This window comes from Hippocampus zosterae, chromosome 1 (assembly GCF_025434085.1).
Source record: "Hippocampus zosterae strain Florida chromosome 1, ASM2543408v3, whole genome shotgun sequence".
Taxonomy (NCBI): Eukaryota; Metazoa; Chordata; class Actinopteri; order Syngnathiformes; family Syngnathidae; genus Hippocampus; species Hippocampus zosterae.
The window spans coordinates 29779381-29796735 of NC_067451.1; the positions used below are offsets into that span (position 1 = coordinate 29779381).

Consider the following 17355-nt stretch of genomic DNA (forward strand, 5'->3'; position numbering starts at 1 on the left):
TATATATATATATATATATATATATATATATATATATATATATATTAAAATATATATATACACACACACACACACACACGCTTTACATTCTGTATATATAAATTAAGGGCAGCGGTTGTTGATGTTCATGGTTGTCGGAGAGGCAGGTGTTGAATCAAGAGTGCAGAGCAGGTGATTGTAAAAAGCATGTTTTTAGCTTTGTTTCTGACATCCACGTGCAGTGACAGTTGCTACGTGTTCTTAAGGTGTAAGATTAAGAACATGAATGCACAGGTTGAGCAGAAGAAAAACTATGATTCCAGCAGTATTAAACACGAGCATAAGAGCAAAACAAAACACCCAATTTTACCTGCTTACAGCTGAAATGCTCGGAAATGGAGTCACGCAAAAGTGTATTCTTCCATTCGAGCTCTTCATCCAACTCTTGCTTCATCTTTAATTCACAGTAAGAGTCATCCCTGACAATTATTAATCACTCTCTGCGAGCTGTTTTCCCTACACCGCACTCATCGCCGCACAATGCTTTTTGCACACAAAAAAGAAAAACACCTCTGATTCAGCAACACACACACACACACACACACACACACACACACACTCACACCACTTAACTTATTGATAATGCGTGTCTCGAAAATCTCAGTAAATTTGAAAGTAAAAAGAATAACTTATAAAACCAATTATTTCATGACACAAGAAAAGGGTTTGACTGGTGGTGCGTTAGGAATGTGATGAACACATCAGTAGAGTTTGTTGTTAGTGTTCACGTCTACTCCTTCTACTTACCAGACAGAGAATTGTGTTCATTTTCATTGATATGCGACTTACACAGTCTAGGTCAAAAGAACTGTTTTTATTTTAATTTTTTTTTGTTTTTAATTCATTTCTTTTTAAATATTTGCAATCCGCTCAAATGTAATGGTTTATTTGGTTATCTCCTATGAACAGTGGTCAAGATATCTGCCTCAAAATTCTCAGGTTCAGGGTTTGGATTTTGCGCTGGTCTTTCAGTGTGACAATTCTCTCCATACTCTCAGCTGCCCAAAAATCATGCATGTTCAGATCAATGGCAAATCTAAATTGCCTCTCGTGGCCAGACAGAGACAGCACCGCTGCCCTCTGTTTGAAATGAATTGAGAGAAGCTTTCAAGTTATGTGTGTCATTTGTAAGTGTTCATATAAAAGCCCATGGCCCTTAACTCCTATTAGAACAGAGAGAGAGAAGGAGGTGCAAAGAGAGGATTTTTTCTCTTGGTATTAAAAGTATTCACATAAAGTAAGGTGTCTTGCATGTTGTGCATTGCATCTCATCTTAAAGTCAACAAAGAATTCAAAAATCTGTATTTTGCATTTTAGTTGTAAGGTTAGTCTAGCTGATTTACTTAAAAAAAACATCGAAATGAGTTCCCTTTGCCTCGAATTGAGTCAAATTACAATATGGCTGCCAAAACCTCTTAATTAATGTGACAATTTTGTAAATTGCACCTTTACTATTACTCAGTCCACACGTGTGTGGGTGTTTTTTTTTTACAAATTAACTACCAATCTAAAATGTTGAAAACGGTTTTCTTTGATGATGCACTGTTAATGGTTGAACAAAGGTGACATTTTGTAGTCTCCTGAAAATTGATGATTTGGAGGTATACAACGATTCCGCCCGACACTTGCAATAATGTTGGTTTTGAATCCCAATTAAATCCTCTTTTGTTTTGACTCAACATTTAAAAAACCTTTGTCAGGTTGGAAGGTTCAGTCTAAGATGTTCCCAAAAATGTGTTGTTTCTTTTCCATAAATGTCGGAATGAAGTTGCATTAAGATGTCCGAAAGAGTGACATTTGTCTTGCCTGACTGTTAGTTCAGCACCCGAGAATGGGCCCTGGGTAGCCCATGATCAGTTTGAAAAGGTCCGCAGCTGGAAACTGCTGATGCCATTAACAACCACAAGGGGGAGTTAAAGTTTTATCTCAGAATAGTGTGTTATGTTGGGCAAAACATTAAGTCTATTATGAACCTACATTGCATGTTTTTGAAATGTGGGAAGAAACCCCCACAAGCACAGGGAGAACATGCACACAGAAGGGCCACAGCCTGAATTCGAACCCACGACCGCAGAACTGTGAGGCGGATGCGCTAACCACTCATCACCAAGCCACCATTTGTGTTACATGTAATTTCAAAATTTATAATGAATGCACTCAATTTAGTGCATGATCAATATGCCGATTGCAATAAAAACATCAACATTGAAAAAGAATACATTTTTATAGTGCTGTCTTATGTTGGAAAAAAGAACAGTTTGAAATGTATTAACTCAGATTTATTTTTCTCTCAGTGTGCAAAACCAGACTCTACATTTCCAACAACCTCTCTATACACGACTTCATTTACCATTCACATACCGCTTACACATTTCGGGGTGCCTTTAATATCTGAAAATCGGTCTTTGTCCATCACAAACCTTATTGTAGTGCACATTAAATCATATGGCCCGGATTGTCAGCCTATCACTTGAACACAAAATGTGACAAAATGTTAATCTAAGGCACTAAAAGTCTTATCCGTGTTTTCCAGCTGAAGCATAAAAATATTTGCAACAAAGACATTTATCATTTGGGGAATACATTTAGCAACATAAGAGAAAGCACACTGATGATGGGTAAAGAACATTGGCACATAATGCATCGCATCACTCGTTACCAAAAATATAAGCGCAGTATGCAGTCTCTTTGTTAAGATGATGATTAGACAGCATAGCTTTGTTTGTCGCCTCCAGAGATGATTAACATACAACATCCCATAGGCACAATGATGTCCTCTTATGGCTAATCTGTAGTTGGCATCCAACCATGCCTGAGAAAAGGGGAGAAGAGTGCTTCCATTCCAAAAGTCATCATGGCCGATATGTTTTGATCACATCTTTGATGGGCCTCCTGCATATCGGGCAGCAGGCGTTGATCTGCCTCTTGAGCTTCAGTCCGCAGTCGTTGCACAGGCACATGTGGCCGCACGTGTAGATGACCGTGTCCACTTCTTGATCGAAGCAAATGGTGCATTCCCCGTTCTTTTCACAAGAGGGCCAATCTGAGCCAGCCAAGCCGGGAGAGACGGGAGGGCTGAGAGGGGAGCTGGGAGCAGTCACTATGTAGAAAAAGAGAAAATGTTTAGTACGTATACTGCTCCCAATTCTTCTTTGTACTTTCCAAAAATCGGGGATGCTCTATGGCACTGTGCTGCCTCTCACAGATCAGTCTTGGTACTACGACAGGCATCTGGTTTGGAGGACGAAATTAATGATTGCGAGTGGGGACATTGTTGTGTGTGTGATGCAAGTGTTGGTCATCTGAAGTACCCCACACAGTGTAGGAGCACTAAACACGAACATGCCATTTTTTTCCTGGTCATACAGTCAGTGGAGTCTCACATTTTAAAATTGCATACGAGATTAAAAGTTAAACATCACCATAGCTGATACACTTTCCTACCCAGCAATAGATAATGTACCGTAGGTGTGTTGTTCTCACCCAGAGAGGATTCAGACGCAGAGGAGGATCTGTTGACACTGAAGGCCAGATCTGAATCGCTGTCATCTGGACTGCTGCTCTGGGAGGTACCGGGAGATGTGGAGGGAGGACTCGGCTGTATCGTTCCTGGTCGCAAAGATAAAGACAGTAATGAAGAAGTATGCCGAGATGCAGAATAGGAAGTGCATGCTTTTCCCCTGATGCAAGCGCAGCTTTTGAACTGGTAAAATTGCTCATATTGTTTATTATGTCTCAAAGTTAGACTGGGAGGGTTTTTTTCTTTTTATTTGACGCTAATGATTTTGATGGGAATTTTAGGGAGGTTTGTGGCACTCGCACGGAAAAATGAGCGCTTTAAAAACTGAGATTGCTCAGCCATAAATGACTGAATGTGAAGTTAACGTCACATAAGGACTCCGTATTGTTTGGAACAACATAATAAGTTTGGACCCAGTATTTCAATTTAAGGCTTGCGCAACCCGTGTGCAGACTTTTTGCTGATAGAATACATTTTCTGACTTTGGGTAAAACTCTGGTCACTACCCGATTGCAGGACAACATATAAACAAACCACCATTCTCACTTACAAGCGCACTTCATGGACAATTTAGAGTATTCAACCAACCTAACATGCATGTTTTTAGAATGTGGGACACTGATAAGGTCCACAGAGGAAAGTCAAGTCACAGTTTGACACCAAGGGTGCGCTCTCCCAGTGTTTTTGCCTTTGCCCGTCAGCCACAGAAAGCTCTCTTGATCACCGACTCATTACCGGATTGTTCACACTGCACCAATCCAAGACTTTCCATGGATTGATCTTCTCTCCCCACTGACTTTCTTGCCTTGTCATTCTCCTGGTACCGTAATCTCTTCTGCCCCCGACCATGAGTTCTGCCCTTAGCATGCCTGCCCGTCCCCATGGCTGTTTTGTGTTTTGCTACAACAACGACCCAGTGTGGGTTTTCCCCATCCTGCTATGTGTGTTCCCAATCTTTAAATCTTTGTCTGGATTTCAAAGACTTTGAAGTGAACTGCGTTGCTACTTGTTAGTGATCAAATCTTAACTCTTCCAGTGGTCCAAGGTGGTGCATTTGGGTTCTACACGAGCTCATGTCAGGCTGAGATTCAAACACAGAAACACAATACAGATGTCCGAACCGCTCGCCCTCTGTGCAAATCCGAGTAGAAAGGCAGATCAAGATCTAATTTTCACAGTTTGATTCACAATTGAAGCTTGCCCCTACCCCAGTATCACAATGTTAATACCCATGACTGAATGTAATCGGTTTGTTTGTTTTTCATTCTGAATATGCTTTCATGACACGTGTTGATTTTGTTGGAGGGGTAAACTAGCTGTCAGCAGAAAAGAGACTTTTGAATTCAGGTTTACCATCTCACTAGGCCTTGTTCAGGTCATTGTGCCCGCTGCTGATTGTCGAAACGTCTGCTCACTACATTGTCGTCGGGCAAACAAAGTCCATTGGAAACATTGGAACTGACCCTCCGAAAGGGTTTGATCTTTTGACTTAAACCACCCTCTGTGAATATTCCTGTTTTACTGTTTACTGAATCAAGCTGATATTGTTTTCTCCAACTCCCAAAGGATGCAGTCCCATAATTGATTTGATGTACCACAAAATCACCTCGTACCTATGAAATGGAGAGACAGAAAAACACATATACTGTATAGCGCTCTATGACTTTATTTTACTTGGGACATTTATTTATCTGCTGTTGAAGGAGAAAGGGAAAGGGACTCTTAGAAAAAGAAGACTGGATGAATTTTTCACTTCCTGTGCAGTTCAACCTTGCCGGAGGTTTCGTTCTAATCGAGTGGAATGCTTGTGTTCTACTTCGGTGTTTTTTAACCGATTTTTCTTTTAGCCGGGGCATATATTTCACTTTCGTTTTTATTGACTTGTTCGGTGTGAAATCCGGTCCTGTTAACTGACGAGAGCTATTCTGTAAAGTGAATGGCAACAGGTGGACACACTAGTTAAGTGTATCCTCTGCCATTGAGTGGAGTGTTGAATTTCTCTGCCCATCACAGTTCACGTCAATGGCATACTGCAGCAAGGGGGACAACATACCTTGGCTGTGAAAATTTGATTTCAGACCAATTGTGCCATGAGGTATGACATGGCAAAATAGTCGGGAATCACTCTTCTCGGTGTTAGGGCCCAAATTAATCCCATTATCTGCTTCCCTCTTTGCTTGCTTTATATACGCTAAACTTACCAAGTATCCTAAGTCTGTTGACAGCCCCATGCAGGGCGAAGAAGGCCCACAGCGCCTGAGAAGAGTCCACGCAAAGCAGCCTGCCACGTCCCACTCCGTTCACCCCATGGTGCACCTCTCCGCTGGGCAGCAGGCTGAAGCTGAGGACGTCCCCGGAGCACGGCATGGGAAAGCCGCGATGCACCACCCAGTACTCCTTACGGTCCAGCAGAACCTCGGGGTCGGCCGGCAGGTCCCCGGCGTGCAGACTCGCCGGGTCACAGGACGTCAAACCAAACAAGAGTGCCCCGAAGTAAGGCAGACCCAAATGGCCAACCTCGACATATAAAGTCTCTCCCGTGTGTAGCGGTCGATCACTGAACACAAGAGTCCGACTGCTGTCCAGAAAGTGAATACAGGCGGCCGAGCGGTCTGCGGACAGTATGATGTCGGAGCCGCGAGTGGGGTGAAAGTGCAAGTCGCCGTCCAGCGGGGAAGGAAGGTTGCGGATCACCCTGGAGAATCCGGTGGAGGCAGATGAGGCCGAGGTGGCGGAGGACGTGTTGGAAGAGTAGCAAGGGATTAGCTGAGTGTAAGTATTGAGCTGGATGTTGGCCATCTTGGCAGCGGCAGCCTGGTTGTTCTCCAGTTGATTGTTGCTGTAATTGGCCGAGTCGTGGCTGCTCTGGGGCAGATAGGCACTCAGGCGGGCCGCGCTCAGGCAGCTTGATCCAACGCTCTCGGCAAACGTGCTTTCTGTATGGGGAGAAGAAATGCATGACTTGATCATAACAGGACACTTCATGTTGTAACGTAAAACTTGCTCTTAGACTAAAAATGTGATCTGCGTGTGTCACCGAGGACCCTTTTGGATTTTCAGTCTACTTTCTTTTTGACATTGCTCATTGGACTGCAAGTGTGAAAAGAAGTTAAAACAACAACTTTAAGTGACGATACGATACCACGCTTTGGTAATCCGACACAATGTGGCAATTTCCTCGTAGACCCGTCAGCAAATTCCAACGGACTCATTTTAAAATCAGCAACTAAATTGCATTGGCAACATTTAAATCTATGATAAACCTGTTTGACTCTCACTCAAATATAGTCCATTAGAATGTGGAGGACACTGAATGCACTACTTTTGTTGATAAGAATGTCACTCGATCTCTATAATTCAATACACAGCTAAAAACAACACCGCTGTACCTTTATTACACTCTGTCTGACAAATCATTATTATGATCTTCATTCAAACATTGTAAACTAACTTTTAATGTCAGTCTGCCGCCGGGGCATATGCTTAGTCTCATCTCACGTTCTTTGTCTCTGAATACATTTTCCTGAAGTTCCAAAGATCCAATCTGCTCAGTTGCCATTTCCAATCAAAAGTGTGCGTGCTAACATCAAAATTGGTAATTGAGGGTCCGGTGGCAGCCAGCAACAAGCAAATTAGCGACATGGCTCTCCTTTTTGAATATTTGTCCCAAAAAGCCCAAGAAAAAGCTCACCTTTATTGATTGATGCTCATCGAGCTGAGGTTTTGCATGGCAGCATTTTGAACTATGAAGATTTATGTAACTTTAAAAATTTTGTTCGTGTACATTTAGAATGTTGACTTTGCATAGTCTGACGTAATGCAGGTTGCATAATGAGCAGGGCCTTTTTCTAGTTCAATACAAATAACAGAACATGAGTCATGGGCAATTGTTCCCGTTTTCATGACTTTCCTTCCCTATGATCAACTCACTACACTGCGGCATTGAAAAGGTTTCATTATACAAGTGTCGTAAACTAATCTGGCACTAGTCGTGTCTGATTTGATTTATGGTCCATTCCTTTATAACTATTTCTAGTGATGGCGTAGAGCAGATGAGCGCACTGGCCCCTCACCAAAGCTCCTGGGATCTGCCGCCTTGACCAAACATGGCCATAGCTCCTGTCAGACTGAATATAAACACAGTAAGGGAGGGAACTGCAAGGCAGGCGGTGGTGGGAATAAAAGGAAACACAAAGGGGCCCAAAGAAAGCGCGGTAAAGAAATGGTAAAAGTCTGCTGAAGGAGCCATTAAGAGTGAGAGAGGTTCAACAAAATGGAGGCTTGATATCGCCTATATGTTGTTGCTCACTCAATGATGCTCCTACCTAAAGTTGACATTGGAACTGAGCAGCGCAGCTGCTCTCTGCCCTCTCTGGAAGCTTCTTAAATTAGCTCTGTAGATATTGACACTATGTAAATATGGTCCCTGAGGTTTAGCGAGCATCAAAGCCATTTTCGACCTACACAGACTGTCAAGTTGACCTTTTTTGTTGTCTAAGTATGTGTTTGAAGTATCTGGAAAACAAAAATATGCTCACGTTCCTTTGCCATCATTCCTCATGAAGTGATCACAGAGTAGCCGTAAAAAAATGAATTTCACTTGACGTTCACTGTTCACTTCCCCAACAATATAATTAGATGTGTTTCCGGATTCAAAGGATGATACGCTTGAAAAGGTTGAAGGAGAGAAGCGTGCTGCCTGTTTGTAAACAATTTGTTTTTTTTGTGGAGCGTAAAGACACATGACTCGCCTTGGTTGCCCCATCTCATGTTTTACTGCATCCGCATTTTTTTTTTTTTTTTTTGGAGGGTGCTCCTATGCACCCAGGAGGAGCAGTAAGGGAGCAAGGGAGCAAGACGAAAGTTAAATGTATTGATTTATAGAAACTAATATGGTACACGTTTCTTCTGTATATTCATTCATTCACTTTCCAAACCACTTTATCCTCACAAGGGTTGCGGGAGGTGCTGGAGCCTATCCCAGCTGGAGCCTATCCCAGCTGTCTTCGGGCAGTAGGCGGAGGACACCCTGACTGAACCGGTTGCCAGCCAATCGCAGGGCACACAGAAACGAACAACCATCTGCGCTCACACTCCCACCTAGGGACAATTTAGAGTGTTCAATCAGCCTACATGTTTTTGGAATGTAGGAGGAAACTGGAGGACCCGGAAAAAACCCAGGCAGGCCCGGGAGAACATGCAAACTCCCTACAGGGAGGCCAGAGCTGGAATTGAATACCTCTGCACTGTGAAGTCGACGTGCTAACCACTCGACTACCGGCCCACTTTTCTGTATATTTTGGTTGAAAATTAAATTGATCGCAGTCAGTGATATTGTAGCGCTACACTCGCCTGACTTGTGGCAACGCGGTGTAGCAACCACAAATGCCCTCTGAGAACTCCGACATTTGAATTTCGCGTCGCGAGACTGATCAGCCAATCAGCGGCCCCCGCTGCCGCTCGCTACCAACCAATCACAGCCCCGGGTGGGCTGGACGTTTGTTTACACTAACGTCCGCTTTGCTGGTATATAAATGATCGTACGTTTGCTGAAATAGAACAGTGTACCACCGCTCTTCGAGTACTTCACTTCGCCGGGCCGTCGCTCCTTACAACTGGTGACCCTTCGCCGTTCTCAACACGCAACCTTCGAGACTCAAGATGTCGACAACTCCACCGCCGCAGACGACGTCCGACAACAACCTCACAATCCACGCCGTCTCGGTGAAACTGCCGCCTTTCAGCACTCAGGAACCCGTTTCCTGGTTTCGCCGGGTCGAAGTACAATTCCGCCTCCGGAAAGTCACATATCCGAGAACAAAAGCGGACTACGTCTTAGAAGCCGTCCCCGACGGCGTTTTCCAGCACGTTTCGGCATGGTTGGACCAACAAGACGACGAAATCACATACGACTCGTTGAAAGATCACCTGCTGAAAGAGTATACTCTTACCGTCAGCGCCCGCGCCAAACGACTGCTCGCCATGCCCAGTCAGGATCTAGGCGACCGCACAGCTCTCAGTTTGTGGAACGAGATGCAGTCACTCGCCCGACTACCCGGCGCCGATCCGTCTACTGGCCAGCCTCGCAAAGTCGACCTCATGCGCGAACTATGGCTACAGTCCATCCCGTCCTCAGTTCGCGCCGCCCTCCACGACGCCAATACACTATCAATGTCCGCACTAGTCGCCAAAGCCGATGACCTGATTACCGCAACCAGAGCCGCCGAGAAATCGACGCCGGTCGCCGACGCCGGTCGCCGCCGCCTGCAGCGCACTAGCCCCGCCCATTGTGGACGCAGACATCAATGCCGTGCGCCACCGTCCAGGCCCACCGCATGATTGACGTCAAGCTCCGCCCCAGAACCAGTGGTCCCGCGGCTACATGCTACCGTCTGGTATTTGCAGCTACCATGACAAGTTCGGCAGAGACGCGAGAAACTGCCTCCCGAACTGCAAGTTCTCAAAAAACGCGACGGCCACCCGCCGACAGTAACGCCGGCGGCGTGGCGCCCTCATCACAGTTATGTTTGCACGATCGCCAACCCGAACCAGGGGTTCTACGTCACCGATGCCATCTCCAATCGCAAATTCCTGGTCGACACTGGAGCATGCCGCTCCATCTACCCCGCCACAGACCAAAACCGACGTCACAACCAGCCATGCCAAGTCAAAATCGTGGCCGCCAATGGTACGCCCATCGCCACGTATGGATGCCGCCGCATCCACATCAAGATCGCCAACCGCCGATACGCCTGGGACTTCATTATCGCTGACGTGAGGACACCACTGCTCGGAGCCGATTTCCTCGGGCACCATAACCTACTGGTCGATGTCGGCAACCGAAGAATGCTGGATCTCCAATCGTTCCAGTCCACCGACCTCGTCGCCCGGGTCCAAGAAAACGTCAACGCCTGTGCAATCACAACCAACGACCCATACGAGCACCTACTAACCGAGTACGCCAACGTCTTCAAACCCGAACTTCACCAGACGCCGGTGGAAGCAGCGAAACACGGAATCTTCCACCATATCGAGACAAAAGGACAACACGTCTATTCCAAGTTCCGACGCCTCTCGCCCGACAAACTCAAGGCCGCCAAACAAGCTTTCGCCGAAATGGAAAGGATGGGACTCTGCAAGAAAGCATCCAGTCCATGGGCATCACCGCTGCACATGGTAAAAAAGACTGACGGTTCATGGCGGCCGTGTGGAGACTACCGCCTGCTGAATGTGAAGACGGAACCAGATCACTATCCCCTACCCAACATCGCGGACATCACCAACGAGTTGGACGGCGCCAGATACTTCACGAAACTGGACCTCTTGAAAGGTTATTTTCAAGTTCCCGTCCACGAGCCCGACGTCCCCAAAACAGCGATCATCACGCCGTTCGGCTCCTACGTCTTCTACTACTCAACGTTCGGTCTTCGCAACTCCGGCACCACCTTTCAACGCCTCATGGACAGCATCCTCGGCGAACTGTCGTACTGTGTATGTTATGTCGACGACATCCTCATCCTTTCGAAGACGAAGGCAGAACATCACGACCACGTCCGAAACGTCCTCCAACTGCTCCGCGACAACGGCTTGGTAGTACGACGAGACAAGTGCGTTTTCGGCGCGTCGAAAGTAGAGTTCCTCGGTTACGAGATCGACGTTTCCGGAGTCCGCCCCCTGCCCGCTAAAGTCAACGCCATCCACAAGTTCCCTACGCCGAAAACGATCAAGGCTCTCCAAGAGTTCACTGGGATGGTGAACTATTACCATCGTTTCCTGCCTCGCCTCGCCCACGTCATGGCCCCGCTATACGATGCGCTCAGCGGCAACCCGAAACACCTGAAATGGACCCCCGCCCAGAGCAAATCGTTCGAAGCTACGAAAGCCGCCCTCGCCAAGGCCGCGACATTGACATTCCCGAAGCCGGCGGCTCCGCTTCAACTGACGACCGACGCAAGTAACGTTGCTGTAGGAGGTGTGGTGGAGCAGGTCATCAACGGTATCCCGCAGCCTCTGGGATTCTTCAGTCAGAAGTTACGCCAACCTGAAACCCGATACAGTACGTTCGACCGCGAACTTCTCGCCGTATACCTGGCTGTGCGACATTTCCGCCACCTGCTGGAAGGAACGCCGTTCAAGATCCGTACCGACCACCGCCCCCTCGTACACGCCTTCACCAAAGCTGGGGACCCGTGGTCCGCCCGTCAGCAGCGTCATCTCTCTGCCATCGCAGAATTCGGATGCGAGATAGAGTACGTCCCTGGTGAAATAATCCAGTAGCCGACGCCCTGTCACGAGTGGAAATCAACGCCGTCCATCTTGGCGTCGACTACGGAGCCATCGCCGACGCCCAAGTGGCTGATCAGAAGGGCACCGCTGACTATCGTCAGTCCGTCAAAGGCCTGAGATGGGAAGACGTACCGTTTGGCGACGACGGACGCACCTTACTCTGCGATGTGAGCAGGCAACGCCCTCGGCCACTCATCCCGAAAACGCTCCGACGTCAAATGTTCGATATCATCCATGGTTTATCACACCCGTCTGGAAGATCAACCGCCAAACTGATGACCGAGAAGTTTGTATGGCATGGAATCAACAAAGACGTACGAGCCTGGGCTCGCAACTGCCTCCAATGCCAAGCCAGTAAGATCGGCCAACATACAGAATCCGGTATCGGCCAGTTTCCACTACCCCGACGTCGCTTCGGCCATCTTCACGTCGACATAGTTGGACCGCTGCCACCTTCAGACGGCTACCAGTATCTCTTCACGTCCACCGAGCGGTCGACTCGATGGCCTGAGGCGATCCCAATGAAAGGAGCCACTGCACAAGACTGCGCCGCCGCCCTTCTCCAAGGCTGGGTCAGCAGATTCGGAGTCCCTGACGATATCACCTCCGACCGAGGTTCTTCATTCACGTCACAGCTCTGGACCGCCCTTGGTCAGCTCATGGGAACGACTGTGCACCATACGACTGCTTTCAACCCCGCCGCCAACGGAATGGCCGAGCGCACTCACCGCACGTTGAAGGCAGCGCTCATGGCCCGCTGCACCGGACCAGACTGGAGTGCCCAATTGCCCTGGGTACTTCTCGGAATGCGGACGACTCCGAAAGAAGGTCTCGGTGTCTCCTCAGCCGAGATGGTATTCGGTGAAACCATCGCCGTTCCCGAGGAGTTCTTCCCGTCCAGCCAAGACGCCGCCGACTCCACGGCCTATCTCGCCGATCTCCGACGCACCGTCGGAAAGTACCGACCCGTACTCCAGACCTACCAAGACCAGCGCAGCAGACGAGTACCGAAGTCGCTGTTAACCTGTACTCACGTTTTCGTAAGGAACGACGCCCACCGCCCGCCTCTAACTCGACCATACCGCGGCCCGTACGCCGTGGAGCAACGCAACGACAAGGCCTACCGCCTCAACATCCATGGTCGACAGGATTGGGTCTCAATCGACCGCCTGAAACCGGCCTACCACGACGACGACGAACCCGCGCCGCTGACCATCACTCGAGCCGGACGCGCCGTCCGCCCGCCCGACCGCCTGCACGCCCAACCATGAACTTTCATCACTATCCTAATTCGGACTCAGCCTGCCAAGGACTTTCTAACAGGGGAGTATTTGTAGCAACCACAAATGCCCTCTGAGAACTTCGACATTTGAATTTCGCGCCGCGAGACTGATCAGCCAATTGGTGGCCCCCGCTGCCGCTCGCTACCAACCAATCACAGCCCCGGGTGGGCTGGACGTTTGTTTACACTAACGTCCGCTTTGCTGGTATATAAATGATCGTACGTTTGCTGAAATAGAACAGTGTACCACCGCTCTTCGAGTACTTCACTTCACTTCGCCGGGCCGTCGCTCCTTACAGCGGGTTTGGTTCCCACTCAGTGAAAGTGTGAATGTGAATGTAAATGCTTGTTCATCTCTATATCTGCCCTGTGACTGGCTGGGAATCTGTTCAGGATGTAGTCCGCATTCTTGCCGTCCTATATCAGCTGGGATTGGCTCAAGCACCCCGCAACCCTGAGCCGTGTAAGTGCTATTGAAAACGGATGGATGGATAAAATAGATTGTGTTTAATGGGGGGAGAATTTACTTCCCCCATTTAAGAAAAGGTCATTTTAGAGTTAGTTATAATCTAATCTCCGCCAATGTCTATTAATAATACTGTAATAAATTGTACTATTTTTTGTGCGATAAAATTACTCTGGATAAAAGAATAATAAAAATAGTTTGAGCTTCTAGAAATATTAACTGTTTAAATGTAGATAGAATTTTCTTTAATAATATAAATAAGACAATTTGTACTTAAAGCAAAGTATATATCATCGTAAAAAGCTTTTTCTAACGTTCATATATTTATTTATACATTTATTTGTATTCATTATTTACTGTATAGTGAATGCTAATGAACAATGACAAGAATTATGAATACTCATGAACATCATCAGTGTTGAAGTGCATTACATTGAGGTGTCCATGTTGACAAATTTAAGTCATTGGAGGAATGCAATTTGATTATCTTAAGGTCTTCATAAGGTAGGATTGATGAGACAGCACTCGTATCGTGCATCATTTTAATAGTGTTATGAATGCTGCTAAGTGTACTGGCTCTGGACGAAGAAGTTTGTTGAAGCAGGCATACGTGACATTTACCAAGCAGCGTGACCTCCTGAGTGATGCCGTAGATATCGATGATGGCCCAGAGTGGGCAGCCGATGCTGAGGCCGCAGTGGAAGAGGATTGGCTCGCCATCGTTGATACTGTAAAAGACCCTCCCGTGGCGATCGGCCCAGTACGCCAGCACGCTGTCCTTCAGGGCAAGTCTCTCGGGAAGGGCCTTGGCCCAGTAGCCGGGCCGCGTCACCAAATCTGGACAAGCGTACTTGGGGATGTCAGATATAGTCAAGTCGCTCGGGTCCAGACTGGTGAAGCCAAATCGTAGTGCTCCGCTCCAGCCGGTGTGCACGTCCGTGAGACGAAGCCGCACCTGAATCAGATACATTGACTGAGTAAGGGGTGAGTGAACATAAGTGATACACCAGTGTGCATGCTCACTGAAAATATTAAAAGCACGCCAAAGTTTTAATATCTACCCATATATGTTAGTGCTTGAGAGAGGATAATGGCGCGCATCTTGTCACCTTTATGAGTTATGATTTTAGCGCTTCCTTTTTTTCACCTCTGTTACAATTCGATGCCATTGATAAGCTTTTCACAAAAAAACAACTTTTGACTGGATCAGAAATAGCATGGTGGAGATACGCGTACAATAATGGCCCTTGTAAAAAAACAAGAAAAAATGCCATAGTTATGAATAGGTGATACATCAATGCTGTCCATTACATTTGAAGTTTCTCTTGCTTGTGCTCACATGGCCTACACGTATGACCATACAGAAGTGTCGTCCAGGTCGAGAAAGTAAAAACCCTGCCACAATTTAGCTTTAGCCACAGGAGCAGCTACTGCTCAGCTTTTGACTTTCTGTACCTGGCTTACCCATCTCTGTCCATTGTCTGCACATTGCTTTTGATGGGAAAGTCACCCATGCCAACATGGCTGCCACCCGGAAGCACATAAGTCTTTTGTCTGTTAATGGCGCCCAATGGCGTAAAATTCTGGAACTAACAGAAAAACAGACAAACCTGGCATTGCAGCCAGTGCTGTTGACATTTACTCGACCGTAGGACTGTACATACTTGTAGCTAGGTTAAGTTATCTCCACTATAGCCAACTCGTGTGTGTGATACATGCACAAAATGAATCTATTTCTGATTGCAACAGGGCAAAAAAAGCCCCAAAACAACATCAGTTGGAGGGACACACAACATTCTAATAGGAAGTGAGGAAAAAGAGTTGCCATTTAACATGTGTCTATTGAGCCGAAAGTTAGTGAGAGTCATCTCCAACCCACCTTAACTTTATTTATAAAGCACTTTAAAAACAACCAATTCTGCATACAATGTGCCATATAAAAAATCAGAATCAGGCATATACATGTAATAACAAAGACAGTTAATGAAATGAATGAATAACATAAAAACGGTAATCCATCCATTCATTTTCTACCACTTACCCGGGGGTCACGGGGAAAACAGATTTAGCTTGAGGGAAACCAAATTCTATATATTTATTCATCATAAGGTGACTTTTGAGCCATGCTTTGTCTGGTCCCTCACGTTGGGCCTGTTTGCCGTGGGTGACCCTCGCAGGGGCATAAAGCCCCAGACGACTTCGCTCCTAGGATCATTAAGACACAGAAACCCCAACACCATACTAAGGTGATGGCTCACGGAAAACATAAAAACACAATCAAATAGTAAAACAATGCCGAGTCTCATGCTGAGTCGAAAGCCAAAGACTAAAAATGTGTTTAGATGAAAAGGACTACTTTAAATATTCAATGATTAACTTTTTGGAGGCAAACTGACCTTCTCGTAGAGGTGGACGGGCTTGTGACTGAAGGTGATTCCATTGCAGAAGCTGCTCTTGCGAGTGGCGCGTCGAAGCTGTCCATCCAGCCTGATATTTTTGCCTTTGGCGTGGGGGTGAAAGCGGGGCGACTCCATACTGATGCTAAATGGATATGCTGATCTTCTCTCAAACCCGCTCCCATTGTTGGGCAAAGTGTAGTACTGGCTACTAGCCACTGGGCGGGTTTGAACAGTTGCATCTGCAAATTTTGAGTAAAAAGCAGAAAGAAGATGTTCTTTAAATAGAATTTAACTTTTTTTTTTTAACTCCGACAAGGTCAAACCATGATAATATGGTGACAGCAGCTGCTGGATAAAGAAGCAGCCTAAACAGTAATAATAATACATCTTATTTGAAAGCGCTTTTCATCTCACTCAAAGACACTTTACAAGAGCATAAAAACACAGGATAAAAATGTGCATTTAAAACAAGCATACATAATTTACAAAAGTTCATTTGGATGAACAAAAGAAAAATTGGTAAAAAAGATTAAAAGGTATTAAAAGCATAGCGGAACAGGTGAGTTTTTAGGGATGATTTGAAGGATTGGAGGTCAGTACAGTTGCGGATGTGTTGTGGTAGAGCGTTCCAGAAGGTGGGGGCGGCGACAGAGATGGCTCGGTCCCCCCAGGTTTTGAGCTTGGTCACGGGGATGGCGAGGAGGTTTGTGTTTGAGGAGCGGAGATTGCGGGAAGGAGTGTATCGGTAAAGAAGGTCGGAAAGATAGGAGGGTGCCTGATTGTGAAGGGCTTTATAGGTGAGTATCAGCAGTTTAAATTGAATACGCTGGGGAACAGGGAGCCAGTGGAGGTTCTTAAGGACGGGGTGATGTGATCACGAGTGCGGGTGTGGGTGAGTAGGCGGGCGGTGGCATTCTGGATGTACTGTAGTTTATTGAGGAGTTTGGAGGTTGTACCATAGAGAATGCTATTGCAGTAGTCAAGGCGGGAGGTGATGAAGGCGTGGATGAGGGTTTGAGCAGCGTTGAAAGAAAGTGATGGGCGGAGACGAGCAATGTTTTTGAGGTGGAAGAAAGCAGTTTTGGTGGTTTGGTTGATGTGTTGATCGAAAGAGAGGTTATTATCAAAAAGGACCCCGAGGTTGCAACAGTGAGAGGAGGGGGACAGGGTGAAGTTATCTATAGTGAGGGTAAAGTTGGTGGTTGTTTGGGTGAGGGACCGAGGACCGATTATAAGCAGTTGAGATTTAGTACAGTTAAGAGTGAGAAAGTTTGTTTGCAACCAGGATTTGACATCTGAGAGACAGTTAGACAGGGTGGAGTGGGTTGTTGGGGTAAATGATTTGGTGGATATGTACAATTGG

At 46.5% G+C, this 17355-nt stretch overlaps 1 protein-coding gene across 3 annotated transcripts in view; it reads right to left on the reverse strand.

Annotated features, from left to right (window-relative positions):
• Nucleotides 1-2303: 2303 nt before the first annotated feature.
• Nucleotides 2304-17355, reverse strand: part of neurl1b (neuralized E3 ubiquitin protein ligase 1B) — a 48392-nt gene continuing 33340 nt past the window's right edge. For 2 of the 3 annotated variants that reach the window (XM_052074809.1, XM_052074817.1), the window contains exons 2-6: nt 15990-16231; nt 14215-14548; nt 5761-6495; nt 3523-3648; nt 2304-3139 (exon numbers count right to left, since the gene is read on the reverse strand). In XM_052074809.1, the coding sequence (XP_051930769.1) occupies nt 2892-3139; nt 3523-3648; nt 5761-6495; nt 14215-14548; nt 15990-16231 (1685 nt within the window). In that variant the 3' untranslated portion in view covers nt 2304-2891. The remainder of the gene's footprint in view (nt 3140-3522; nt 3649-5760; nt 6496-14214; nt 14549-15989; nt 16232-17355) is intronic. The other variant, XM_052074825.1, reaches the window with a different exon arrangement.